We start from the raw sequence: 24,378 nt of genomic DNA, 5'->3' as shown, positions 1-24,378 counted from the left end.
ACCTCGAAGGCTGAATCGAGACCTAATGATTCTTGAGCGGGGGGGCCCTAATCTGCAAGCAAGTCCGATGGGGCGCAACTCTGGGGCGAACGGCACCGTCGATCCGAGGTCTCCAAAGTGCTGAAATAGAAGGCTTCTAGAAGCTCTACTAGACTTCTAGGTTCTTACACAGTACTATATGTCTCAGATTAGTTCCAAGACAGGTTTATCGTGACGTACCTGTTTCTATGCTCTAGCTCGTAGGTATTGGTCGGATTGAGAAGTGGAAACGCAGCCCCGTTCAGCATAGCTCCCTATGCCTTGTAGGTAGATGCACAGTAGTAGGCACTCCGTAGACACCAGACACCAACAAAAATCTTAAGATCCCAGTAAATAAACCAGGCCAGAGAGTTAGAAAGGGATATTGGAGGTCATTTACCCTCAAAGCTTGGGTTATAATACTATCTATGGCTTGTATGCTAATCGATCTGCCTACGGAGCGTCGGAGTTAGACTGCCTCAAAGCCAGCCTCGTGGGCGCAGAGCCAGCCAGCCTTAACTTATTGTGTACTGCATTTTTAATCTCTCGCGCGGGTAGTCAACACCAGAATGGCACTGGTAGACGTCCGAAGTAACCTAGCCCATCATGCCGGTAGGTTTCTCGAGAATCCGAGGCTACTGGAGGGTTGGTCTAAGCGCTACTAGCGTTAGACGGGAATGGACATGAATGTTATACCATTAGTAAAGTAGTGTATGATTAGTAAGGTGGATTATGTGGATTAATTCAATGATCGTGGTATATACACTTTCAAGGTTGTACGGTCCTGCATTTGTAGAGTGGAAAGTGGTTGTTACATTGTGACATGAGTGGTGCTTGGGCGCTGGAGGACACGCCTGAGAACGTCAGAGGATTTTCTTATACTTGTTCGAACCCCAAAATCTAACATGCAAACGCAGAGCCTCATCACTGCATTTATAGTGTCTGGGAGGCGTCAGCACAGCAGCAGCTGAGTCGATAGAAAACCTTGGCCATCTTTGATGGGAATATCAGTGGTGTCTGGCCACCTGCCTCGAAGCTGCATCATGTGGTGTGTTTTTTGCTTTTTCGTGGGGGCACTGCTTTTTTTAATGTTTAGAGAAAGTTGCAAGCATCGCCCGGGCGGAGGGCATATATGAATACAGAAGTATCACGGAATGGGAGACAGTCTCACCAGAGGCAAAATGACAGGGTTAGGTTTACGGTATCTCTTCTGAAGATAGAACTTGGCATGTGTAGTCGGATTCTATTATTTAAATCCATGCCAGTGTTTGCCCAATCAGGAGGATATATGCTTGTCTCCAGCAAAATATTGAATACACATAGCTAGGTGTCCCTCCCACCTTCAGACAGAAGGCTATTGACTGCCCGCCTTCAGGTAGCAAACTGGGAGGGCTCGCATTGTACGTAGTGTGTAAGCGGGTTCGTGCTCAAGCTCACCTCGGGCTTCTTCAGCTGCCACTCTGTTGAGTAGCACGTATCACTGGCCGTGATATTACGGCAAAAGCTCGTTTTCAGATGCATCAGGCTGAAGGTACTGAGCAGTACGTCGAATGCCATATGCAGTGTCTGGAAAGATGGCCGGGTCCACCAAGGCCAAACAAGATGATGCTGTGCCTTTCTTGTGTGGGGTCACATCATGGTTCGGTGTGCTGCGCTCGAACGAGAAGAAAAAAAGTTCCAGGCATTCGAGGGTGAAGTATTTCATAAATCCTGGATGGTGGCCAGAATGGCTCCTATATCGCCGATGCCCTGCCACTGTCGATCGTGAATCGGCTCAAGCCGTCACAACACCCGTCAAGTCTGACCTGATACGGCAAAATTCTAACAAGCCGTAGTGTCGAGCGCCAAGAGTTGCTCCTTTAGCACTGGGAAGAGTGCCGTGCTGTTAGTAGAACATCGGCCAGCTAATCATTGGCACATTCCACCCTAGCCTGGACGGCTGAAAGAAGCAACAGAAAATCTCAAGAATCGGTTTTGCAGGCCTGAGTATTACTGGAGGCTGAGAGCACCTCTCCCTGAAGAAATGTATGGAAGAAAGACCAGTGATCTCATTTCCGAAGCCTCTTCGAAGTCCTCCGCGCCCTACCAGAGGTCTCCGTAACCAACGAGCTACCCTTCTCATCGTCCAGTTCGAGTTTTACCTCATCATCTGCAGCTCTTTTCAAGGTGACATTGGCCACCGTCGAGGTGGCCGTAATCTTTCCCTTACTATCCTCCTCCTCATCCTTTACTTTGACTTCATCAACTTTCATCTCAACCTTCGCCTGTTTGGTAGCGGCCAACCGATCCGAGAATGTCTTTAAATCAGCGGTAAACAACACACTATGCGCCCAACCGGCCTCCTTGCCCCAGAGCTTGCGGAAGTGATTCCCCACGGCGTCATAAGTAGCCTTCGTCAGGGACTTGTGAGAGCCTTTGCCGAATTTGTAATCTCGTTGCGCAATTTGCCAGACTACAATGGTTAGTATCATAAGAGATAGAGAGTCAGGGGTCCTACCATGAGTATCAACCGGCACAGACTCTCCCCACCCGAGGCCCATTAGCGCCACACAATCTGCAACCTTGGGGCCAACGCCCTGCAGGTCAAGCAACTTCTCATGAGCTTCGCGATACCCACTCCGTCCTTCGGGTGGCAACTCCCCATCTTCAGAAGAGACAGCCTCCTCAGATCCAAAAGCCGGAGCTTCAGGGTTCCTTAAAGAGTTCAGCCAACCTGCTTCTCGCTCCTTCGCAACGATAACAGCCGTTTTATAGATATACTTCGCGCGATACCCAAAGCCCAAATTCCGTAGACGGGCCTCAACATCCGCATCTGCTAGTTTCTCCGGCGGTGGGAAATCATGGTACGGTCGACCATCAATATCCGCAACATGAGCTCCATAGTTGACACACAGCTTCTCAACCATCTGTCCAATTCGCGCAATGTTGTTGTTGCTGCTGCAGATGAAGGAGACGAGTGCCTCCCAGGCGTCTTGGCGGAGGATGCGAATGCCAGTAAAATGGGCGGCTTTCTTGCGGAAGTTGGGATCTGAGGATGACCATTGGGCGTAGAGGGTTGTTAGGTCCGAGCTAAGGTTGAAGTAGTGCTTGATTATGGCTAGGGGTTTGTCTTCGGAGTTGCCGTTGGTGGTGGCAGATGACGGTTTTGGGTGGGCGTAGGTCCTGTAGTAAAGATGGGTTGGGTCTTGCTTTAAGGAGATGAGATGACCGTAGAGGACGCATCGCCATTCGTCGTTATCTGCCACTTTATGCCATCTGAGAGGTGTTAGTGGGCCGGAGTGAGGATAGAAAGACTCGGCGGAGAAGAGGAATACCGGAATGACTGCCCACAGCGGAGTGTTGTATTAATGCAAAGCTCACTGAGACTAATAGGCAGCTTGCGCCACTCGGAAAATGCACCTCCCGCCATATTGGACTTGCAATGCCAGAAGAAGCAGTGAAAGCAGTTGTGAATATTGGTGAAGGATGTTAATTCTGCCAGGGTTATATCAAAGGAGGCAGGCGGTCAGCTCTCCGCATATCCACGCTAACCAGATCAACGTTAGGGGCTGGTGCTCTGCGCCGATCGTGATACCCGTGAATTTTCGCCCAGCGCAGCTCGTGTTTGAACATCGATCACGGCCTCTGGACCAGCTTTTTCTGATCATTTCTACCCTCACTTCAAGTTTGATCCGACATCTTTGAGATTCGCTGGTCTTGTTGGGGCGGTATCGACTAATTTTCGTTCACGTCGCCACCCGAAATTTGACAAAGGAGCTCGAATCAAGTCAGTCGCGCGGACTTCAGGATGAACGGCGATACTTATTCTTCCAGAGGTGAGTTGGTATCATCAAATGATATTATATGCGCAATTTGAATTGAACTAACCATTGTTAGGTGCGGAGTCTGGCGGTCGCTCCAGGGATTACTACGTGAGTGATTCTTCGTTAATTCTAGGGCTGCATTAACGTTCGAAGCGCGACGAGAGACGCGAACGAGGAGGAGACCGAGGCGAGAGGGGAGAGAGAGGAGAGAGGAGACGGTCGAGATCCCCACATTACGGATCCAGGGGCTCCCGACGCGAAGCCGAAGCCGATTCATACTCGTCCAGCCGTGACTATCGCGCCCGCGAACGGGAGGACCGCTACTCGAGCCGCAGAGATGACAGAGACGGAGATCGGGAGCGTGGCGACCGTCGCCGTAGGGACTTTGATGAGCGACCCCCTCGTCGTGAGAGAGACCGAGATCTTTTCGAGGAGCGGCCTCGGCGGGATGGAGGGAGGGAGCGCGGTGGTGGTGGTGGTGGTGACAGGGAGCGTCGTGGGGGTGAAAGGGCGGATCGCAAGAGGAGCCCGTCTCAGTCGCGCAAGAGGGAGCCGACACCTGATCTGACTGACGTGCAGTCAGTGTTGACTCGGAAGCGCCGTTTGACGCAATGGGACATTAAGCCTCCTGGTTACGAGAATGTCACCGCGGAGCAGGCGAAGCTATCTGGTAAGCTTACACCCCCTATTACAGGACATATCTAACGATTCAGGCATGTTTCCTCTTCCCGGAGCTCCGCGACAACAACCTATGGACCCCAGCCGTCTGCAGGCTTTCATGAACCAGCCTGGCGGTGGCTCCGCGGACACTGCAGCCCTCAAGCCATCCAACTCTCGGCAGTCGAAGCGTCTGTTTGTTTACAACTTGCCTCAGAGCGCCACATCAGAAAGCCTGGTGTCTTTCTTCAACCTTCAACTCAACGGTCTCAATGTCATTCAAGGTATCGACCCGTGTATCTCGGCTCAGATCTCAGACGACCGCAGCTACGCATTGCTGGAGTTCAAGTCACCGAACGATACTACTGTTGCGCTTGCCTTCGATGGAATCACAATGGAAGATCAGGAAAGCAACGGAGCCAACGGAGCGGCCAAGGGACTGGAAGTGCGACGGCCTAAGGACTATATCATTCCCAACATCGCTGAGCAGGAGCTTCAAGATGGATCTTTGTTAAAGGATGTTCCTGATTCACCAAACAAAATATGCGTCTCAAACATTCCGCAATATATCCCAGAGGAGCCAGTGACGATGCTGCTCAAGTCATTCGGCGAACTCAAGTCGTTTGTTCTTGTGAAAGACAGCTCGACAGAGGAGTCTCGGGTAGGTTTGTATCAGGACTTTCGATTTTCAAGAAGCTAACAAGATCAGGGAATCGCTTTCTGCGAGTATGCTGACCCCGCGACTACCACCATTGCCGTCCAAGGTCTCAATGGCATGGAGCTTGGCGATCGACACCTCAAGGTCGTCCGCGCCAGTATCGGACAGACCCAGGCTGCTGGACTGGACATGGGCGTCAACGCGATGTCGATGTTCGCGAAGACAACATCTCAAGATCTCGAGACCAGCCGGGTCTTGCAGCTCCTGAACATGGTGACCCCAGAGGAACTGATGGACAACGAAGACTATGAAGGTAAGATTTTCCTTGAACAATCTGAGATAATGTGGCATGCTGACCATGATAGAAATCTGCGATGACGTCCGCGAGGAGTGCTCTAAATACGGCAACGTTATCGAACTCAAGATCCCACGCCCAACAGGTGGCAGCCGACAGTCTCCTGGTGTAGGCAAGATCTTTGTCAAGTTCGAGTCGGTCGAGGCAACAACAGCAGCATTGAAAGCGCTCGCAGGCAGGAAGTTCTCAGATCGTACCGTCGTGACGACGTACTTCTCCGAGGTGAGTCGCTATTTTTTTCTCATCCACATTCATAAACTAACGCAAGTAGGAAAACTTCGACGTCAATGCTTGGTAAACATATTGAAAAAATATCCTTCCCACCCCGCAATCGATGTTCTATTCCACAATGTTTTCTACAATCTGAATTCCTCTCCGGGTCAATCAACGGGGGTTAGGTTTGGTCAAGTCAGTGAGCTAGTTAATGATGTACCATAGCGAGGAATGCAATGCACAAAATGCGACATTCTCACATCTATACACTGCTTAACCAGTGATCTCGCCTTATCGCGTACCTAGGTTTAACTGCCACCGTCAACTCAAACCTCAAAGGCCGGCTAGACTCCAACTCCGTCGTTTACTAGTCCCAGTTACACCCCGCCCGTAAGGCGTCCAATTCAACTCCAGCTCCAGCTCCAGCCCAGAATCCATCGACGAAATGGAATCAAGCTCGTAATCCCAGAATACAATAGTCGTTTCTAAACGCGAAGGCGCGCCGCGCCGCGACTGTCTGATCTTACTCCGTAGGCTCTGAGAGCTAGAAGCGAAAGAGGCGAGTTGACGCGGCCCTTATCCACCGGTCCCTGGGCCTTGTCTTTTTGTCCCCTTGTGCTCACTGCTCGCTAGGGCATACATATTACATACATGCATGCATGTACCTGCCCCGGTCGCCCATCGCGCTCACATGAAATTCCCCACTCGCAGTTTTTTTTTTCTAGAGTTCAATTTCTATTATATTATTCCCGGGAGACTGTGTCGACCATCGACCCCTGCCGTTTTCATAAACCCCGCCTAGGAGTAGGCCCTGGCTCTGGCCCTGGAGGCTGGGTGTGGGTGCCCACTGCCCAGACGAGACTAGAATAAGCTAACTAGATAAAGTCCAACGGCCGAGGAGGTAAGATTTGATTTCATCTCGTCAACCAATGAGGGGTTTTGGTGATACCGAATTGGTTAAATCGACCGCTTGCAGGTGTAAATGCGGGCAGAGATTCAATTTCGAAATGGTCGATGTGGTCCCGAAAATTTGAATCGATTCTGCCAGGCCCAGGTGGAATGGAAGAGGGAGCGATCTTGAAGTGGGCTGGCTGCTTGTGATTGTCCGACTCCCCACGGGGTAAGGGTGTTCCGTTGATTCCATAATATCCTTTTGATTTTGTCCTCCTGCTCCTTGACGGGTAGGGGAATGATTTTCGATGGATCTTCGAGATGGAGGGGGTGAACTGGATGAGATGGAGTAGGAGGAGGGAGGGGGATTCGATGAACATGTTCGATTGATGGGTTGATTGATGCAGTCTGTGTAAGGGATTCTGACTCTCTCTCCCCTCTCAACTTACATACTTACATAAGAGGTGTTGAGCTGGATGAATTGTTTCATGTCCTAAGTCCAGACTATGACCCAGGCTGGATTTTGATACGGATACGAATATAGCAGAGGCAGTCAAGGAGTAATGTCTCTTCTTCGGACTGTACTTTGGACAGGGGATGCTATAGCATTGCAATTATCCAATGCGTCTTGCTTATCTTCTGCATCCCTGCACACCGAAGAGGAGGTGCTAAATGAGCCGTCGGCTATATACTCTAGCACGGAGCACTCTGGGTACATTGTACAAGGGCAATGAGGGGAAGACATCCAGATTCCAGAACAACAAGTTAATTTCGATCTAGAAGGTCAATTCCTAAGTCCTGCAAGCAGCCTGTCAGCCTCCGTCAGAATGTGATAAGAACGCGCTAAATTCTGACAGGTACGGTGACACCGCGCTAGTATAGTAGCCACTGCTCGTTTGGTGTCTTTCTAGAACATGACAGATGGGACCAGAGTTGCCTCAATCATACGTAGTACTAGTACTAGTCTTATTTCGAGTCCGAACGACTGGGTCGAGTTGCAATCTACAAGGGTGACGGGCTAGACAGTACGACTACAAACGAACGGACGCACGGCGATAATGGATGCTACCACCCACGGAGCGGAGGATTAACCTATATTGGTGAGGCTGGTGCTGACGCCATCCAGATTTAGTACTTGGTACTCATCTGTATTCTGTACCAGACTGACTGTGACGGTAATGCACTCCTGTTTGGATTTTTAGGGGGATTAGTGATTGTGTAAGACTAATCATTATATATTCTGTCTGTGCTGATGGCGGGTTTTCGCAAAACTAACTTCTTTCTTAATTAAGGGTATAAACATACTAACTCCAACCAAGTAAAGAACTCTCGAGCCTAGAGCCGTATATTGTTAGCTGAGAGGGGTTATGTAGACGAAAGTGCGGTCTAAACTCTACTATAGTACCAAGCCTCTAACTCGCAGTCTAATCATGCAGGTCAACGTCTAGCTATGTACTCTCGGGCCGAGAGTTTCAGTGTGACCCCCACGTGGTTTCTTTTCCTCGTGGGTTTCTTCGAGAAGGGGTTTGTTCTTGCAGGAGGGGCTGGCAAATGTTTCAAGAGAGCTTGAGAGGAGCTTGCATTGCATGGCGCGGAGAGGAGGGCTTGCATGCATCCATCCTTCTCCAGCCTCGCAACGAGGGAGAGTAAGTCTGACTGACAGCTTGAGAAGCGTAAGTGACAGGCCAAGAAAAAGCGAGTCAGTTTAGCTTTCTCGCATCCTTCTAGAAGATTGGGCGACGGGTGACGCCCGAAGGAAGGTTCTCTGCTGAGATGAGAACTCAAGACAAAGAAATTGTGGTTCGATGAAGATGCAAACATGAACACGTGGGAAGGAGCTCTGGCGCAGGTGATTGTTATCGACGCACTGATACTTGGAATCAAAGTAGAATATTGTCTGATCTGCGCATGGACATCCATGGATGGCAATATCCTGGCCATGGTTGCTGGTCCCAATGCCGAGATATCAGCCCATGGAACTTGCTTTGCTTGAGATTGAGATCGTTTCATGCATATCATTATTGTATTTGTGCTGATGGTTCTATCAAAAAACAGAAGGCCTTATCCTTGAAAACCTGATCCTGATCCTGGTTAGGCGGACTCCTGATTACTCCCCGTTGTATTACCGATTGGCCCGCCACAAAGTAAGAACAAGGTAAGGAAAAAAGATGTGAAATGGTACAATCCCAGCCTTAGGATATGCAGTGTGGCAGAAAAAAAGATGACAAGATAGTGGAGGAAATTAGATGGGTATAGTCATGCGCGTCGTAGAATATACAATGCTTTTTATATGGAACATTATATGCTGATCAGAAATGTCATCGGCCGGAATACGGGTAGCCTGGAGCGAATGTCGACGCCGGATCCCAGTCGCGACCCTGGTTCTGCGACGCGCTCGGTGGGCGGGGCCCCGAAAAACTCATTGATGGCCGCACATATCGCGCATCTCGGCCATATTGGCTGTCTAGGCCAGGACTCATTGTCCTGGCTGTGTAGGCCGGACTGGGTGATCGTGGGAAGGGTTCCGTGTAGGGTTCTGGGCTCTTGTAAGATGGGAGTCCATTGCTACTGAGCATTTCATAGCTGTGAACCTCACCTCGTTTGCGGGCATCAGCCGAAACGAACTCGAATTGTGCGCGCTCTTTGCGCCGGAATAGTTCCCACCATCCAACGAACATCGATGGGCGGGCGAAGAGGACAAAGTTCCAAAGCCCGACTAGCGTAAGAAGAACGAGAAGGGCGAGTAACGTCGGTTTGCCCGGCGCAACGTCTTTTGCTTCATCAAGGCACTGCGTCTTATCGCCTCCATTCAGAGTTAGGCAGAGAAGCCACGGCCCTGCTCTGGCGATATTATCTGTCGTAACCTCTAGCTGGTTGTCCGTCTTGATAAATATTACTGCAAAAACAAGGACGTTGGCGAGAATGACGAGAACAAGGCAGTTACTTCTCCATTGCAACTTGAGGATTTTGCGGACACGTCGGTATGCCTGTCGAGCGGTCATCGTGGTCGCACTCGCGGTGTATGATGGGATGTTGGAGCTGTTGGTAGTCGACGCGGTATCGTAGAGCGATTTGATATAAATATGAATGCAGTATCCCATGGTGGTGAACTGCATAATCAAAGATGCGCCGGAAAATACGATGATCGGAATCCAGTAGTCGTACAAACTGTTCTTGATGTTGATATGGCACACATCTCCGAAACGGAAAGAAACCCCGGTCAAGACGAGCATAATGGCTGTTCCGACGACAGGTACTCCCAGCCCGCAGATGAAAGATCCCCACATGAACTTAGGGCCAAGAACTTGTTCCCAGCATACTTGAAGGTGAAAGGCGATGGTCCGGATGAAACTGAACACCACAACTACCCATCCGCCGAAGAGAAGCATCGCGCCTGTAAATGCGCAGGACAGGCTCGAATGCATGTCTCTTGGGGTAATCTCATTGTAGCATTGGTCCGGTTTCGAGCCGAGGGGAATGATGAAAGCGAGTTGCATGCAGCAGATGCCGAGGGTAAAGCAGATACTGAGGTAGTGGCGATGCGTCCGGCTTGCTGGTAGAACGGCATACGATAAGAGAAGAAATGCGCAGAGAGGCAGTATGCCGACCGATAACCACTCCACGACCTTGATCTGGTCTTGGACCTCTATACAGCTTGGTGTTAGAGGGAACAGAAGAAGTCAGCAGGTAGACATACCATCGCCATAGATCCACGATGCTTGCGGACATGGTAGACAGCAGGAGATATTTCCTAACGCTGTGCAGTAACGTCCATCCATAACTATGCATCACGTTAGTCAAGTTGTCGATGCTCTGCGGTGGGAATAACGCACATCCGCCATCGTCGAAGAGAGTCTCCTGGTAGTACGGAGGCTGACAGTCCCCAAAGAGATCAATTCCGGACATGATGCGAGTGTTACTAATGATGTTCCTGAAACGTGAGGAATATAGGCGATGCGACGTGAAGCGAATTGGTCATATCCCAACTATCTCAGTTTTCGGTGGAACCTAGGCTGGAAGCCTCGTGGCAGAGGCTCACGGCCGCACAGCGATTGCGATATAGCAACAAGAGGTGTAATGGTGAATTATTGCATCAAGGGCGAAAAGAGGGAAAGAGAGGCATGGATCAAGAGGGGCGAGCCAGCGCCAGATATAGTACAGAGGCCGTGTATCTCCAATGGAAAAGAGATTTCGGTGGGACGAATGAGCAAGATGGAGGCCTGTTCACCCACAGGGACGGATTATACGCGATTTGCCTCCGGATGAACATGATTGGATTTGTTCCTTGTCGCTCCTTCGGCCGCAGTAAAAAAAGAACCCTCGAGACAACGGCGGAGACACACTTGGCAGCAGGGGGAAGTGTGCGATAGGTGGAGACGCAGAATGGAAAGCATCCAAAGAGACAGAAGAAGAGCTTTGAAAATGCATGGGAGCTGCACGCTAAAGTCTCATGGGGTTCCAATCAGCCGGGGAGAGAGTGTGAATGTATCAGAGATGAGGCCAAAGTGGGGATCCAGATGGAAGGCACGCGAGTGGTAACTTTGGTATTGACCGTACCGTACTATATCTTACCAGGACCGGGATTATGATTGGCAGTACTGTAAGATACACATTCCGAGGGGCAAACGCAGTGTATCACCGTATGGTCGACGTCGGAGGAGGAGGAGGCTCGCAAGATTAATCAACTTTCCCACCCCTCCCCACGATGGAAAGCCCTGGAGATCGATTCTAGTCTCCGTTCAATAAATTCTTGATGGTGTCCACAAACATTTTGTTCTTGACGATGACAATGACAATGAACCACGAACAATAACAACAATTACCCAGAGATTATTCTTCATAATATCTTCCGTTATGATTCCGCCAATTCCGCCAAATCCCTCAACATTCCTACCCCAAGTCCCTCTCACGTTAACCCGTAGCTGACAGGGATTCGCGGCTCCGTCAGGCCATGCCGCCATCTCGCCTCCAACAGCCCGGCTAACCAGAACGGTATCAAGTTCCGAGCTAACCATTGCAGCTGAGACTCGCTGGGCAGCAGCTCCCGTGCTGATTTCGAGAACAAAGTTCAACCATCGCTCCAGTCGGGCTGCAGATGTCGCAGCAGTGCCCCTGGTGCCTGTCCTGGCAGCAGCTCGGCTCCTCCTCGCACGAGGCCACTGGCGCATGGCAGCGTCTGTCAGCTCGGCTAGCTGTTACGCTTTGTGCGAATGGCATCGCTTCGCCTCGGAAATTTTATCTTCAATCCTCACTCTTAATTTCCTGCTAATATCTATGTTAATGAGGTCTTCTACCCAAGAGTCTTGGTCAATTTCGTCTTGTCGAGAGCGCTTCATTATTATTCTAACTCTCTGCTCTGAGGCAGCTTGATACAATCTCCACCCCGCGCGAGGCATCCTGTCTTTCCTTCGCCCACACGGAGTCGTAAGGCGGGTCGCGTCCGCCGTCTCGCCGTATTATAATTTATTATTCTATCCACCGAATTGCCTCGCCTGGCTCTGGGCCCTGATTGTGGATATTGATGATCGCTTTTGACATAGATACTGTCGGCGGAGGTTTCACTTTGGCTTCAGAATCTAGATCCTCACTCCCCAGCTCTTCATGCTGTCATGCTTTTATCATTTCTTAGTGCATCGCCGTCTTTGCTTCATCTTGGTTAGTGTCGAGGTGCACATTGATGAAGGGTATGCAAGAGCCTCATGTATACTACTAAATCAATTCCGGTATCCTGTGCGCGTGCTCGACCAGCGTTTGTGTACGATACCTAAAGTACCTAGGTTACGACAACCCATGGATGATCCGGGAGGAACTCAGGTTCCCGAAGCTGGTTCCCAAGGTTCATGCATGCTATCCAGACTCACACTGACCTCGCGCACGAGCTTTTCCGCGTTTCGGTATGGATTGTCGGTCATTCATTCTTCTTCCTCGAGTTGTCCAAGCATTGCCGATCACAGCTTGTTATCTCCCCGGGACTTCGGGTCCGCTCGCAACTACTCTTTTGGGACACAATTTGCTTGTGATTTATGGAAGAAGAAACAGGGTGACAAGACCCGGTGGTGTACCGTGTTCGATAACGAGACATCGACCTCTACTAGGTTCTTTGACTGTTTCATCCGCACATGGAATCCAGGCACGTCTTCGTCAAGAAGTCGAAGCCACGCAATCAGATCTTATGCCCAGACTCACCAAGAGCCACATGGTGGGCATTTTGGTCAGTGATACGAGAGTTCGCCTCAATCACGACTTCGACAAATTTGGCATCAACGCAACCCAAGAGGTAGTAGTTAACTAGTGTAACGTTCGGGGCCCTGAGCGATTAGCTACAATAACCATCGTAATGAAGAGCATGGCAATGTTCTCTGTTGAGCTCGACGCTGTGCAGGAAGCGGCAAAATCCTTCGCGTCTTACTCTGCATCTTCGCTGTGATACGCATGCAGCTGCGTGGCTGTCGCTGCATCATCGTTGAGCACATCCACCGAGACTTCTCTTGCTTTTCGTTTTGCTTCTCTCGCTGTGTGATGAGATGCAGGTACCTTTCTTGACTCCCAACACAACAGCATCAGCTATGCTCCATGCCCCGATTGTGCAACCCATAAAAAAAAAAAAAAAACCCAGCATCGCAGTGGGGTTCCCTGTGTAGGTCAATAATCACTCGCGCATATTAATGAGAGGCCAAGTATGAAGACAAGAAACGACCGGCATTGAGGCTCTGACTTTCGCTTAGATTCACGTGTATGACTCAATTGTGGTCGGACTCAGGGTACAATTTGGAGATTTCACTCCACCACCTATTTATTGTTTTGACAGTATCAATACTGTCGATGATCATATCATCCGATCAACGTGCCGGCTTTCCCAACAGATGGCACAGACCAGGATATCGCCTCGTCCGGCGGAGAACGGAGGACTCCGTGTGCGTCTGAATTCTGAAGAGGAAAGCCAATAAGAGCAGCAAACCCCTGCATGAACAATACCGTTTTTAATAACCTTAGCAAGTGAGAGATAACCTACTCTTGGCTTCGAAAAGAAATGTTGAGGAAAGGCCGGCAACAAGTCACCTGAATCAAGTCACGAGCCCCCAAGATCTCAGCAAGTCGATCGATATCACAACTACAGCCCATGGCGCCTCTCAGGTCGATCCTCCACAATATTCACATCTTAGCACTGCTGCAGTACAATATCTGTATGGACCAGGCCTAAGCGCACGGTCGGCAAGATCACATTCCCGCCAGCCAATCGGTGACGGATACTCGGGGCCAAAGGTGACCGTGAGACCTGTTGGTTCTGCAGGCAACTCAACCCGTGGCGATCATAGGTTCGGACCAGAAAGATCGCACAGGCCGTGGCATTCAGCTGCTTAAGGTGATTTTACCTACATTTACCAACCTGCTTCTCGACGATGATTGATCGTTCATCGCCGCGTGCGAAAGATACCAATTGGGTTACGAACGAGCGAGTCGATTGAATTTGACTTCGTTCGGCTCTTGTCTTTACAACACGGATACCTTTTATACAAGCAAATCCTCGAGGTCAATGCGGCGCTTCAGTTATCCCTATCAGTATCGATTCTGTTTGCGAAGCCATCAAGTTGTCAAGCTACTAACACCGGTTGGTTGGCTCTTCGAGATTATACTTGCGCTGAACAGTTAATTCTGGTCCTATCTATCATGTCCAAGACTTGCGAGACTCATAACAGGGTAGCGACATGATTGCCTTATACCACTCGCTTCAATTGTCGCTCTTACCAATTCATCGACGTATGCGACTGGTTGTCATTTGAGGCATGATTCTACCCCGGACTGAACTCGTCATCAACTGCCCCTGCCTGGTGATGCGCGCTTTAAGATAGTCAAAACAGCCGGATCCTACCCTGCTGTGGGAATCCTGCAGGGCTACCGGAACCAGAGACAGTTCCAGAGAAACCCCGAGCCGCTTCGAGGCTACCGTCATAAGTATCCTCGATTTTCGACGAAGGGAGTACGAACACACCTTGAGGTTACACATACATATCAGAATATGCCGCCTGTACTTTCGTCGACACGGGACATTGCACGACTTCAGGAAGGAAAGCCTTGATCCGATCCCTGCACAGACCAGGGTTGTCGAACGCAAGAAGCCAGGTTATTAAACACAGGGCTGCAGAAGTGTGCTGTTCATGCACCTATCTCTTGCGCAGCATGGTCTCGCCATCTAGGGGTATCATGGGAAGCGGTATTATATTCGATACTCGTCCGGAGTACGTGCAGCCTCCCCTAAAGCACCTCGACCGCTGGGCGTATTCGTGCAGTTCCATTGCATGTCAGCCCCCTTGCAGGTCGGGCCTGATAGTTATCTGGGGCGCTGTCACTGCATTACATGCTATGTGATGCGGCATTATTGTCGGAGATCTCAAGGACACCTGCGTACGTCGGGCTTACGTCCTGCTTCCGAGATGGCCATTGATATTACCAGCACTGGATTGTGTCAAACCTCATGGAAGATAGATCTACAAAGGGTGGTTGTCACGGTGGCAAGCCGTTGATAGGGCCGGGATGAGCGACATGTTCCGAGGGGCTGGTTGCATCTTTGAGCCACAATCTGGGACCCAGTCCCCTTTTATCAACCCCTGGGCTAACGTGACAGCATGTGTACAGTCGAGAAAAGTACGTAGTCATAATTATAAGGCAATGATTGCAACGCAAGAATATTTGTTCATATTGACGCTATGTGGAGTCGAAGCTATCGATAGTAGAGCCTCGTAAGAGGATTCGTCAAGGTCTAACTCAGCAAATTAGTTATGCGTCGAAGCACGGCAGCTGAGAAAGCAGTAGAGAACAAGGCAGATCAGAAGTCCATTTAGATCATCGGGCTCGACCACAAGGATCTAACCCTGACATAAGAGGTACCAGAAAAAATAGAAATAAAAGGTGTGTTTCATCATAAAAGTGTCAAGGAGCAGAATTGAAGGAGCGTACCTTTACTACTGGACTCTATCCAGAGCATAAATCAGGTCCGCGCGAGTCAAACACGTATCATCATCGCAATGGACTCGTCGCACGTAGATATATAGTCGAGAGATGAACAGGTCGAGCTGAGAAAAGTCTCTGCAGTCAAGTTGCAAACAAAAATATGATCAAGATCGGCCAGCACATGAGGAAGAAAAGGACCCCCCGCTAAGCGAAGCCATCCCACGTGACCCACAACCATACCACAACACGTGACTCAATTGCAGTCCCCACTCAATATTCAACTCACCACCACGAAATTTCACGATCTCCCCCGACCGACCGACTTGCACTCGACAACCACCTCGCAACCCGTCCGCCGACAAACCACCAACCAACCAACTTCAAAATGGGTCGTCTTCACTCCAAGGGAAAGGGCATTGCTGCCTCTGCTCTCCCCTACTCTCGCACTCCTGCTCCCTGGGTTAAGATCACCCCCGACCAGGTTGTCGACCAGATCTGCAAGCTCGCCAGGAAGGGTGCCTCTCCTTCCCAGATCGGTGTTGTCCTCCGTGACAGCCACGGTGTTGCCCAGGTTAAGACCGTCACTGGTATGTTTGAAGAGTCTTGGAATTGCGAATCTGAATTTGGGAGGTCGAGACTAACAATCGAATAGGTAACAAGATCCTCCGTATCTTGAAGTCTTCCGGTATGACTTCCCCTTCGTCGTCGCATTGTAGACTTGGATGCGCTGGGATGGAGTGAGGGTGGATGTGACACTGGTTGCGGTCTGAATTGAGGCAAGAGATTTCATGCAGATGCGATCAAGACTGGTAATCGGTCAGGAAGCCATCATGATGCGACTCATCCTCTCTCGGATCTGCTGTCAGCCTCGCAATCACAATCACACGCCTAGCGCCCAAGATTGTAGAAAGCCACCCAACTCGCGAAACGCAGTTGCGGTTATGCCTCTGCTTGGTCAAACCCAGACTGACAGAGTGATGTCCAAACAGGCCTTGCCCCCGAGATCCCTGAGGACCTGTACCACCTCATCAAGAAGGTAAGCTATCTCCTCTTTCTCATCCCTACTTTTCCGTATCTAACGCGATAAACCCAGGCCGTCGCTGTCCGCAAGCACCTCGAGCGCAACCGCAAGGACAAGGACTCCAAGTTCCGCCTCATTCTCATCGAGTCCCGTATCCACCGTCTGTCCCGCTACTACAAGACCGTCGGTGTCCTCCCCCCCACCTGGAAGTACGAGTCCGCTACTGCCAGCACCCTCGTCGCTTAAGCGATGAACATTTCTTGAATAAGAATGTTTGTTGTTGAGCTATGATACCACGGGGTCTGGTTGGTCTCGGGTTGATCACGCCGATTTGTCAAGTTTTTTCCTAGGCCAATTGTCCCGAAATGGATAACGTGGTTTTGAAGGGGACGGTGTGGTCTAGTTTGTAACAGGGTTGGCTGGCTAGAATATAGTTGCCGGACTGTTGCCACGCGAGTTCAATGAGATAAAATAAAAAGTCTATTACCCACTTCAAACTTCTTCTATGTTGGTATATGCTCCTGTAGGTTTTATTCTAAAATCTCTTGCAGATGACTTTCTGTGATCCAAGACTACCATATTCTCTAATCGTATGTCCCTCCTTCCAAGTCGACATCCACATAAACGCCTACTCATATACAATCCTATATACAACGACTCCCCCAACGCCCCTAACAGTGTCACAGATATTGAGTCTCACCCCTTCCTAACCTCCCTCGCAACAGCACTACAAAGCTCAACCCTCACCCCGGCCCCAAGAAGCACATGAATCCAAAGCCGCTGATTATCACTCAACCGATCATTCACACTCTTGACCTCCACAAACCTCACCTCCTGCTTCTCCACGCTCCAGATAACCAAATCCGGCACGCCGCCCGACCTCGCCTGATACTCCTGCGCCATGATCCTGCATATAGCACTCAGCGCCTCACCCTTGAAACACTGCACGATTTCAACAAGGTCGGAGAGAGGAAAGGACCAGTCTATACCGATTGCGCAGGGTTGGGACGGGGAATAGGTGTTGTGGATTGTGGAGAGGAGGGATTCAGCGGCGCCGGGCTGCGTGAGGAGGGCGAGGCGGTGGTTGATGAGCGATGCGCGGGTGGGGTAGAAGGTGTCTGTGTGCAGGTCTAGAGGGCAGGTTTGGAAGGGGGATTGGAAGACGTTGGGGATGTAGGTGAAGAGGATGTCGTAGAAGAGGAGGCCGAACTGGTTGGTTTTGTAGTTAGTATATTGTATATGCGTGCAGTTAGTGTACAGGTGTGACCAGGGTACGTACTAGGGTTCGAATAATGCCGCCTTCAGAGTGATACCCCTTCCAGCCCTGACTTCTATACCAGCTTAGACACATGGCTTCGACGCGGCACTCGGCGCCGTCTTCGTGTTCGTCAATCCAGATGGTTGGGCCGCTGCGTCGGGGTGTGTACATATCATCCGGGTTAGGATTGACAGGCCCGTTCCGGATAGGGGAATCTTCTCGCTCAATCTGGATACCTTCGACCGTCCGTTCTTCTGGTTTTGCGAGCGCGACGTGTCCGAAGTCATGCTGTTCTCGCTTCACTACTTTGAGTGCCTTTTCAAGTTTATGAATCCTTTTCTGCAGGTCGTAATGGTAGATCAAGTGGCAGGAGGGGTCTTCGAGGCCCTCTTCGCATGTTCGCAAGGCGATTCGCTTCCAGTGTTTCTTTTGAGCTTCTTCATTGCGGTTTTCGAAGGGGGTGAGGTTATACATGTAGTGTTCTTCTAAGAGGGCTTTGCGCTGGTACCATGCGCCGCGTCGCGCGGGATGGAATAGGCGCTGGGCTAGAAGCTCAGAGAGAATTCTATACTCTTCCTTATACTCTTTAAAGCGACCTAGGGGGTAGAGCCCCTTGTGGATAATTCGAGTGTATACCCAGGCTGGCGAAAAGCGGCGGAGGTAAGCGCCCTCTCCAGTCTCGTAGATGGTGTCTTCTTTTTGTTGCTCCTGTCCGAGGAGGGTGCGCCATCGCGGGTACACTTTATATGCGAGGTCTTTAATTTCTTCCAAGCGTTCTCTTGTGGGTGTTCCGTTGAATTCCAGGACGTTGTCAATGCGGAATTGGGTTCGGAGAGCGGTTTCGAATTCTAGGAGGATCTCTCTTGAGGGAAATATTGAGTCCGAGCGGCAGACAACGTATTCTGGGAAGTTGCGGCGGGATATCTTTGCAAGGATAATAGTGGTAAGTGATTTCTCCGTCCACTCCGTGGATCGGTAGAAGACAAGATGGACTCGCTCGAAGAGAGCAAGAGGGCCGGAAGCCAGCCGTATGCAGTCCCCTGTGTAATCCAAGACCTTGTTGACAAATTGCTCCTCCCGGCTAAGGCCAGAATTATTCTTCCATCCTAAACCCGTTTGCTGCTGGTTAGACTTGTGCAAAGCTGTAATCAGGTCTTGTTTGCTCTTCCCTTGGACTTTAGCCTCTTTCGCAAGGACCTTTAGTTCGTCGAGCAGTAGTAGTGATGAAGCTTCTTCAACAGTTGTGATCAGATCAACCGTATCGGCGAAGCGAAACTCCCCACTCAAGCCCAGATCGGATGAGGACGGGGTGTCTGAGGAGCTCTCGTCATCCGAGGCGTCAGACGTAGATAGATCTCGAGTCTTTTGTAGATCCGCCACAACTTGTGGTATCTCGGCGATATCCGAGTAATAACCCAGCTTATTGACTCGATGCCAAGCGGAGGTCTTGCGCAGGAAGAGGCGAACATATCTAGCACAAGTCAATCGAAACTCAAGACGACAGTCGCAGTGACATACAGGTACTGCGACTCATACGACAACTCCCTCCAATAACGGAATACCTCCATCTCTGTTTCGCAGAACAGATGCGCCTCCTCGGACAACACCGTGTCTAGCGCGAGATTGAAGGCATCCACATATATTGAACTCTTTCCTTTTCGCCATTTTCCATTCTGCATTCGTTCCTGCAAGGATAACTCCTCCTCCTCATCTTCAAGCTTCTGCGACAATTCGTACTCCTCTATCGCTTTGGCATCGGCATCGACGGTGGGAAGGGAGGACTCGAGGTCCGTTTGGCTATTTGGGATCGCATCACCGTCGTTCTTCAGCGGCGCTTCGTCAAGGGCTATGAATGGCGTGGAAGCCTCGGTTTTCACGCCGGGGCTCTCGTCTGAAGGGGAATCTTCGGTGGCTTTCGCGCTCTCCCGTCCAGATTTCGTTTCGGGCGTCGAAGCTTCAGCTGAGACTTTTCGTCGCTTCGTGGATGTACGTTTCGTATCCCAATAATCCAAAAGGGACATGCTGCGGGGGCGAGTGTGGAGTGGCGATCTAACTCTCAAATTGCATCTGCAGTCGCCCGTTATCGATATATATTCGTGACTCGAGTCAAGGACATTGGGTCCAAAATCTACAGGTGAAAAGAAAGATGCGGTCTAATCAAGGGGCTCATACAGAAGCAAGAAGAGAAAGAGAAGATACCAAAACTTGCAGCCTTTAATCCTCGTCGCTGCCTCAGCCTGACTCTCGAGATCGAAAAGCGTGAAGCGATGCGTGAGCACGTGTCGGGGATACACGAGGTCACCTGACCACTTAAGCATGGCTGCATGAGGGGAAAGCACCACGCTGACAAGCGCAAACACTTTGATATTTCTCCTTTTTCAGACATTTAAAACATCCAAAAGCATCCAGCCCACAGTTATAAATAGGACGATTATAAACATGGCAGACGAACGCCCAGTAAGTCATTAATTACGCTCTCTCTATACCCTCACCCTCGCCGCCATCTTCTCCGCCTTCACATTCTCAAATACTGCCAGCGATATCCACCTGAGTTCACTGATTTAACCACCCTTCCTTCAACCCATTGTTTCTCCAAAACACTCAATTTCAGCGCCTAGAGGCTTATAAACTCAATATATAGACCCACCCTCCAGATCCTACGCCGAATCCCACAAACAGCCTTCCACTTCCCACTACGAGCCAACCCCCACAAATACTACCACAAACACAACCGCCCTCACACCAACCTCAAGACATCCATCTCCCTCTACCTATACACCACCAAACCTCAACACCAACACCAACTTACACACCTCCAGTATCCTATCCACATATACACCCCCACCCTCACTTATACCAGACAATGGCCCACGACCTCACAACAAACGCCCCAACCCCCGGCGCAGCGCAAACACCCATCGCAGACCCTCTCGCCTCCGCCTCCGCAGCTGCCTCTGCCGCAAACGCGCCCCCTGTTCGCCCAGGCGGCGCCCCAGCGCGGGTGTACATGAACGAGAAGATCGTCCCATATTTGCTAGAGGGAATGAAGAGCGTTACGAAGGAGCAGTATGTTGATTTCCCTTCGGCTGTAGTTCTTAATGATGCATTCGACCGGGCTGTGCATGGCACAAACAGATTTATGAAGGAAGATAGCTAACGAGCTTCGACAGACCACCGAACCCCCTCCGTGTCCTAGGCGAATACCTCATTCAGAAGAGCAATGAGGTCGAAGGTCTACAGGCGCAGGCGCAGTCTGGGAAGGCGCCGGAGTCTTGAGCAGCATGGCTTATTGGATCTGCGATACGCCCTTTGCTTGTGGCAAGGGGCAATTGGTTAGGACGGATCTACGTCTAGGCCAAAGCGGCTTAAGCAAAGGTCGGCGGGATGCCAGAGGATTGAACCGTGGTAGTTACCCACCTCTCTCGCTTAGAGTTTGTACCCGTATGTCTCTTGGGTGTTCTGTGCGTTACTGCGCTTCCACCGAATGGGATTGCCCGTGAGCCTTCCGCTGGTCAATCAACCAGGCCGAAAAGAGCTAAGGCGGCATGCTAGAGTGCAAAGGATAGCCCCGGTAAATGTCCTTGTACGTCGGAGCACAGTCGTCTGAAGTTGGAGGTTACCGGAGAGATTGACAGCATACAATCTACAAAGTGCAACTTGATCAGCTGCTTGATTTCTAGCTTTAGACCTAGAAGACATGAATCGACCCTGAGGCAACTTGAACGCAGTGCAAGGACTCATGCAGTGCGAAACAGAGAACAGTATTGCAGTTTCTTGGCAGCATTATTTGATGCTGGCGGTTGCTCTTTCATACATAAATGTAGTCTTTGGAGCGGCGATTACTTCAAAGTAAAGGATGGCGGCTAGGTATTCCCTGACTGTGAGAGAAAGGCCTAAACTTCACATTAGCATCCCCAGGAGTCATATTACCATTCACGGCCAATCAAGTGTTTTCAATCGGTGACAGTAGTAGAGGTAGGATATACAACCAAGCCTCAGTTCAATATGGGCCAGAGAAGAGCCTGCCTAAATTTGCACTTCGTCAGCACACCGTCGAACCTACCTTACCGAGTAAGCCCAATCGCCATGGTTGAAGAGGAAGGTAGCGATGAAGAGCAATTGTTGATGATATTTGACTTCGGATTACGTTGAGCTTGTCTTGAAAATCGTTCCAGGGCGATACGGCTGTCCTCACACTGGTTGGTACTACAGGCACAAACAACGAATGGCGGACTGGCGAGTAACGGCCTGACTCCATGTCTGCTTGATTGATTGATTGATGATGATGAATGAGGGCGAGGAAGAGTGACATGCATGGGTGTGTGGATGGCCTGGAGACAGTTTATGTGCTTCTGGCCGGATACAATCGAGTCGTTACGTAGAAAATGTTGCATAAGACGAAACAAAGGCGAAAAGCTGACTAGCGAGATAACGACCAATTTTCCGGTAGAGCTGAAATGTAGCAGTGCTGACCCATCCGACAATCCGAGGAATTACAACGTTAATAGAAAATCCTGCACTTCCCTGCCGCCATAGATTCCGGTGTATCGAGCGAAATAACATAGAAAACATCAGCCCGTGTCTGACGGGGGTCGACCCTGATTATCGTGTCTTGTCCAAAGAACGGAACCAGTCGAGTGGCCGCAAAGCTGACGACGTTCCGGAGTTCGCTCAACAGGATTTGTGAATTCGATGACGACTTTTTCTCCCGTAATAAAACAAAAAATGACGCCCAAGCGTCGATCCGTCGAAAAGTATTCCGACCGGATCGAGCCGTCCGAATAAAAAGCGGAAAGAACCATACCGAGGGACATGAAAAGGGAGCAAAGGGTACAGAAAAAGGACAAGGACGAAGTGAGGGAAGAAAAGAAGCATATGGAGGAATCGGAACTGCGGGCGACTTTGCCTATGCACGAAGGCGTTTGCTGAATATGCTGGCGAAAGTCGACCTACCTTCCGGCGTACCGATCATCGCCACCACGGGGCTCGTAAGAGCGGCTACCACCACTACCACCACCACCACCACCACCGGTGTAAGGGTCGCGGGAGGGAGCACCATAACTGGGAGGGTTAGCATCACGGTCATAGTAGCCACGGCGTTCGTCACCCCGACGATCATCGCGGCGTTCATCGCGACCGTACCGTTCTTCACGGCCGCCAGAGGCGTAGCGGTCGGCACCACCGCGGTATCCTCCACTGCCACCTCCGCTGCCACCGGGGGCACCACCACCACCGCCGGCGTAGTCATCGCGATAATCACGGCGACCATAGTCACGGTATTCGCGGCCACCACCACCGCCACCGCCGTACTCGCGACGGTCACTGTAAGAGTCGTAGCGGCCATAGCGATACTCGTCACCACCACGGCGCCAGTTACCACCACCACCATAGCCACCACGGCGGTCATCGTAACGGTCACCACGGCGACCTCCGCGGCCACCACCGCCGAATTCTAAATGACACATGTTAGCTGGAGATGGATTGTAATATTTTTCGGGACTAAACATACCGCGCTTAGGAGGTCCGAAGTATTTGCCGGGAGTGGGGGTTCTAGGGCGGCTACGGCGAGCCTTCTCAATGCTTAGAGTGCGGCCTTCAATAACCTCACCTTGCAAGCCCTCCTTGGCTGCGTCTGCCTGCTCGGCAGTCACCATGTTGACGAAACCGAAGCCACGAGACTCCTTAGTGTGAGGATCGAGCATGATGGAGCAGTTCTCGACATCACCGTACTTCTCGAAAAGACGGGAGATGTCGGCTTCAGTTAGACGCGGGTGAATTCCGGTAACGAAAAGGTTCGAGCCGGTGTTGGTGGCGCCTTCTTCGTCATCAAGCTGCATGCGAGGATCGATGGGTTTACTGTATGGAAAACCGTCAGCACAGCTTGATCGACATAGTAGTGCCCACTGAGAAAAGGGCGACATACCGCTCGCGGGGCTCGCGATCACGCTCGCGCTCACGGTCATCAGGGCGACCGTTTGGGGAACGGCTACGGGTGCGCTCGGCGCGAGGCTCACCACGGGGAGAGGCGCTGCGGTCGCGGGCAAAGCGAGGCTCGTCTGTTGATAGTGAGATGAGTTAGTCGTGTTTCTCCCAGCATTGACGAGGATCAGCTGCTGCGGCAACGGCGAGTTACATACCATCGTAACGGCCATTTTCCTCGTATTCGGCAGACATGGCGGCGGTATCTGAGGGAAAATCGAGAATGAGCTGAAGGGTCGAGCAGGATAAATCACGGGCTACACGGAAGGAGCGCGCGTAAAAAGGGTGTTACGGAGCGCGAAGCTGTTTGCGAGGCAGAAAATTCCGCCACAAACACGGGGAGAAATTACCTCTGAGATGCAAGACTGGGGAGGGTAAAAAACAAAGGTTGCAGGATACCTGCTAGATGGGGAAGTTTAAGGGGAGAAAACAAGGGAAATAGACAAGAAAGAGAGGGAGAAGAGGCGATGGAGGAAGGGGAGAAGGAAGGGTTGGTTGATGATGAAAGAAGGGAGAAGTCGGCCGGAGCAACAGAAGGAGAGCCTGCGGGCGGTGTAGTCAGCAGTTCCAGACCAC

General features: G+C 50.8%; 10 protein-coding genes across 10 annotated transcripts; 4 read left to right on the top strand and 6 right to left on the bottom strand.

Moving 5' to 3' along the window:
* Window positions 1–2,066: 2,066 nt before the first annotated feature.
* On the bottom strand, window positions 2,067–3,427 carry BJY04DRAFT_210491 (8-oxoguanine glycosylase OGG1; the record flags this gene model as incomplete). The annotated part of the gene is made up of 3 exons (XM_073714254.1): window positions 2,067–2,470; window positions 2,516–3,273; window positions 3,333–3,427. The coding sequence occupies 3 exons, from the start codon at window positions 3,425–3,427 to the stop codon at window positions 2,067–2,069; spliced, it is 1,257 nt and encodes a 418-aa protein (XP_073566385.1).
* Window positions 3,428–3,612: 185 nt separating this feature from the next.
* On the top strand, window positions 3,613–6,060 carry BJY04DRAFT_199667 (splicing factor u2af large subunit). The gene is made up of 7 exons (XM_073712809.1): window positions 3,613–3,833; window positions 3,895–3,929; window positions 3,975–4,491; window positions 4,535–5,139; window positions 5,188–5,449; window positions 5,502–5,713; window positions 5,763–6,060. The coding sequence occupies exons 1-7, from the start codon at window positions 3,806–3,808 to the stop codon at window positions 5,787–5,789; spliced, it is 1,686 nt and encodes a 561-aa protein (XP_073566384.1). The 5' UTR covers window positions 3,613–3,805; the 3' UTR covers window positions 5,790–6,060.
* Window positions 6,061–6,594: 534 nt separating this feature from the next.
* On the bottom strand, window positions 6,595–7,053 carry BJY04DRAFT_199666 (uncharacterized protein). The gene has a single exon (XM_073712808.1). It carries the CDS (start codon window positions 6,973–6,975, stop codon window positions 6,619–6,621), a length of 357 nt encoding a protein of 118 aa, XP_073566383.1. The 5' UTR covers window positions 6,976–7,053; the 3' UTR covers window positions 6,595–6,618.
* Window positions 7,054–8,547: 1,494 nt separating this feature from the next.
* gprM lies at window positions 8,548–10,768 on the bottom strand. The gene is made up of 3 exons (XM_073712807.1): window positions 10,429–10,768; window positions 10,293–10,376; window positions 8,548–10,241 (listed from the first exon to the last, which is right to left on the bottom strand). The coding sequence occupies exons 1-3, from the start codon at window positions 10,499–10,501 to the stop codon at window positions 8,914–8,916; spliced, it is 1,485 nt and encodes a 494-aa protein (XP_073566382.1). The 5' UTR covers window positions 10,502–10,768; the 3' UTR covers window positions 8,548–8,913.
* A 555-nt stretch (window positions 10,769–11,323) lies between these two features.
* Window positions 11,324–12,226, bottom strand: BJY04DRAFT_199660 (uncharacterized protein). The gene has a single exon (XM_073712806.1). The coding sequence runs from the start codon at window positions 11,761–11,763 to the stop codon at window positions 11,335–11,337; it is 429 nt and encodes a 142-aa protein (XP_073566381.1). The 5' UTR covers window positions 11,764–12,226; the 3' UTR covers window positions 11,324–11,334.
* Window positions 11,981–12,907, top strand: BJY04DRAFT_140601 (uncharacterized protein). Its single transcript, XM_073708673.1, has one exon. The coding sequence runs from the start codon at window positions 12,197–12,199 to the stop codon at window positions 12,812–12,814; it is 618 nt and encodes a 205-aa protein (XP_073566380.1). The 5' UTR covers window positions 11,981–12,196; the 3' UTR covers window positions 12,815–12,907.
* A 2,928-nt stretch (window positions 12,908–15,835) lies between these two features.
* BJY04DRAFT_199657 (40S ribosomal protein uS15) lies at window positions 15,836–17,062 on the top strand. Its single transcript, XM_073712805.1, has 4 exons — window positions 15,836–16,131; window positions 16,197–16,229; window positions 16,534–16,580; window positions 16,638–17,062. The coding sequence occupies exons 1-4, from the start codon at window positions 15,930–15,932 to the stop codon at window positions 16,809–16,811; spliced, it is 456 nt and encodes a 151-aa protein (XP_073566379.1). The 5' UTR covers window positions 15,836–15,929; the 3' UTR covers window positions 16,812–17,062.
* Window positions 17,063–17,141: 79 nt separating this feature from the next.
* Window positions 17,142–20,046, bottom strand: BJY04DRAFT_231477 (fanconi-associated nuclease 1). The gene is made up of 3 exons (XM_073719544.1): window positions 19,342–20,046; window positions 17,845–19,294; window positions 17,142–17,774 (listed from the first exon to the last, which is right to left on the bottom strand). Exons 1-3 carry the CDS (start codon window positions 19,842–19,844, stop codon window positions 17,262–17,264), a joined length of 2,466 nt encoding a protein of 821 aa, XP_073566378.1. The 5' UTR covers window positions 19,845–20,046; the 3' UTR covers window positions 17,142–17,261.
* A 275-nt stretch (window positions 20,047–20,321) lies between these two features.
* On the top strand, window positions 20,322–21,531 carry BJY04DRAFT_199653 (DPY30/SDC1 family protein). The gene is made up of 2 exons (XM_073712804.1): window positions 20,322–20,889; window positions 20,994–21,531. Exons 1-2 carry the CDS (start codon window positions 20,687–20,689, stop codon window positions 21,097–21,099), a joined length of 309 nt encoding a protein of 102 aa, XP_073566377.1. The 5' UTR covers window positions 20,322–20,686; the 3' UTR covers window positions 21,100–21,531.
* A 963-nt stretch (window positions 21,532–22,494) lies between these two features.
* Window positions 22,495–24,293, bottom strand: BJY04DRAFT_140561 (RNA recognition motif domain-containing protein). Its single transcript, XM_073708672.1, has 4 exons — window positions 23,961–24,293; window positions 23,747–23,879; window positions 23,333–23,679; window positions 22,495–23,275 (listed from the first exon to the last, which is right to left on the bottom strand). Exons 1-4 carry the CDS (start codon window positions 23,995–23,997, stop codon window positions 22,773–22,775), a joined length of 1,020 nt encoding a protein of 339 aa, XP_073566376.1. The 5' UTR covers window positions 23,998–24,293; the 3' UTR covers window positions 22,495–22,772.
* Between the last annotated feature and the right edge of the window lie 85 nt (window positions 24,294–24,378).

The sequence above is a fragment of the Aspergillus karnatakaensis genome, assembly GCF_047715665.1.
Source record: "Aspergillus karnatakaensis strain CBS 102800 unplaced genomic scaffold BJY04scaffold_65, whole genome shotgun sequence".
Taxonomy (NCBI): Eukaryota; Fungi; Ascomycota; class Eurotiomycetes; order Eurotiales; family Aspergillaceae; genus Aspergillus; species Aspergillus karnatakaensis.
The sequence above is the reverse complement of the archived record's forward strand: the minus strand, read 5'-3'. Positions and strand labels throughout refer to the sequence as shown.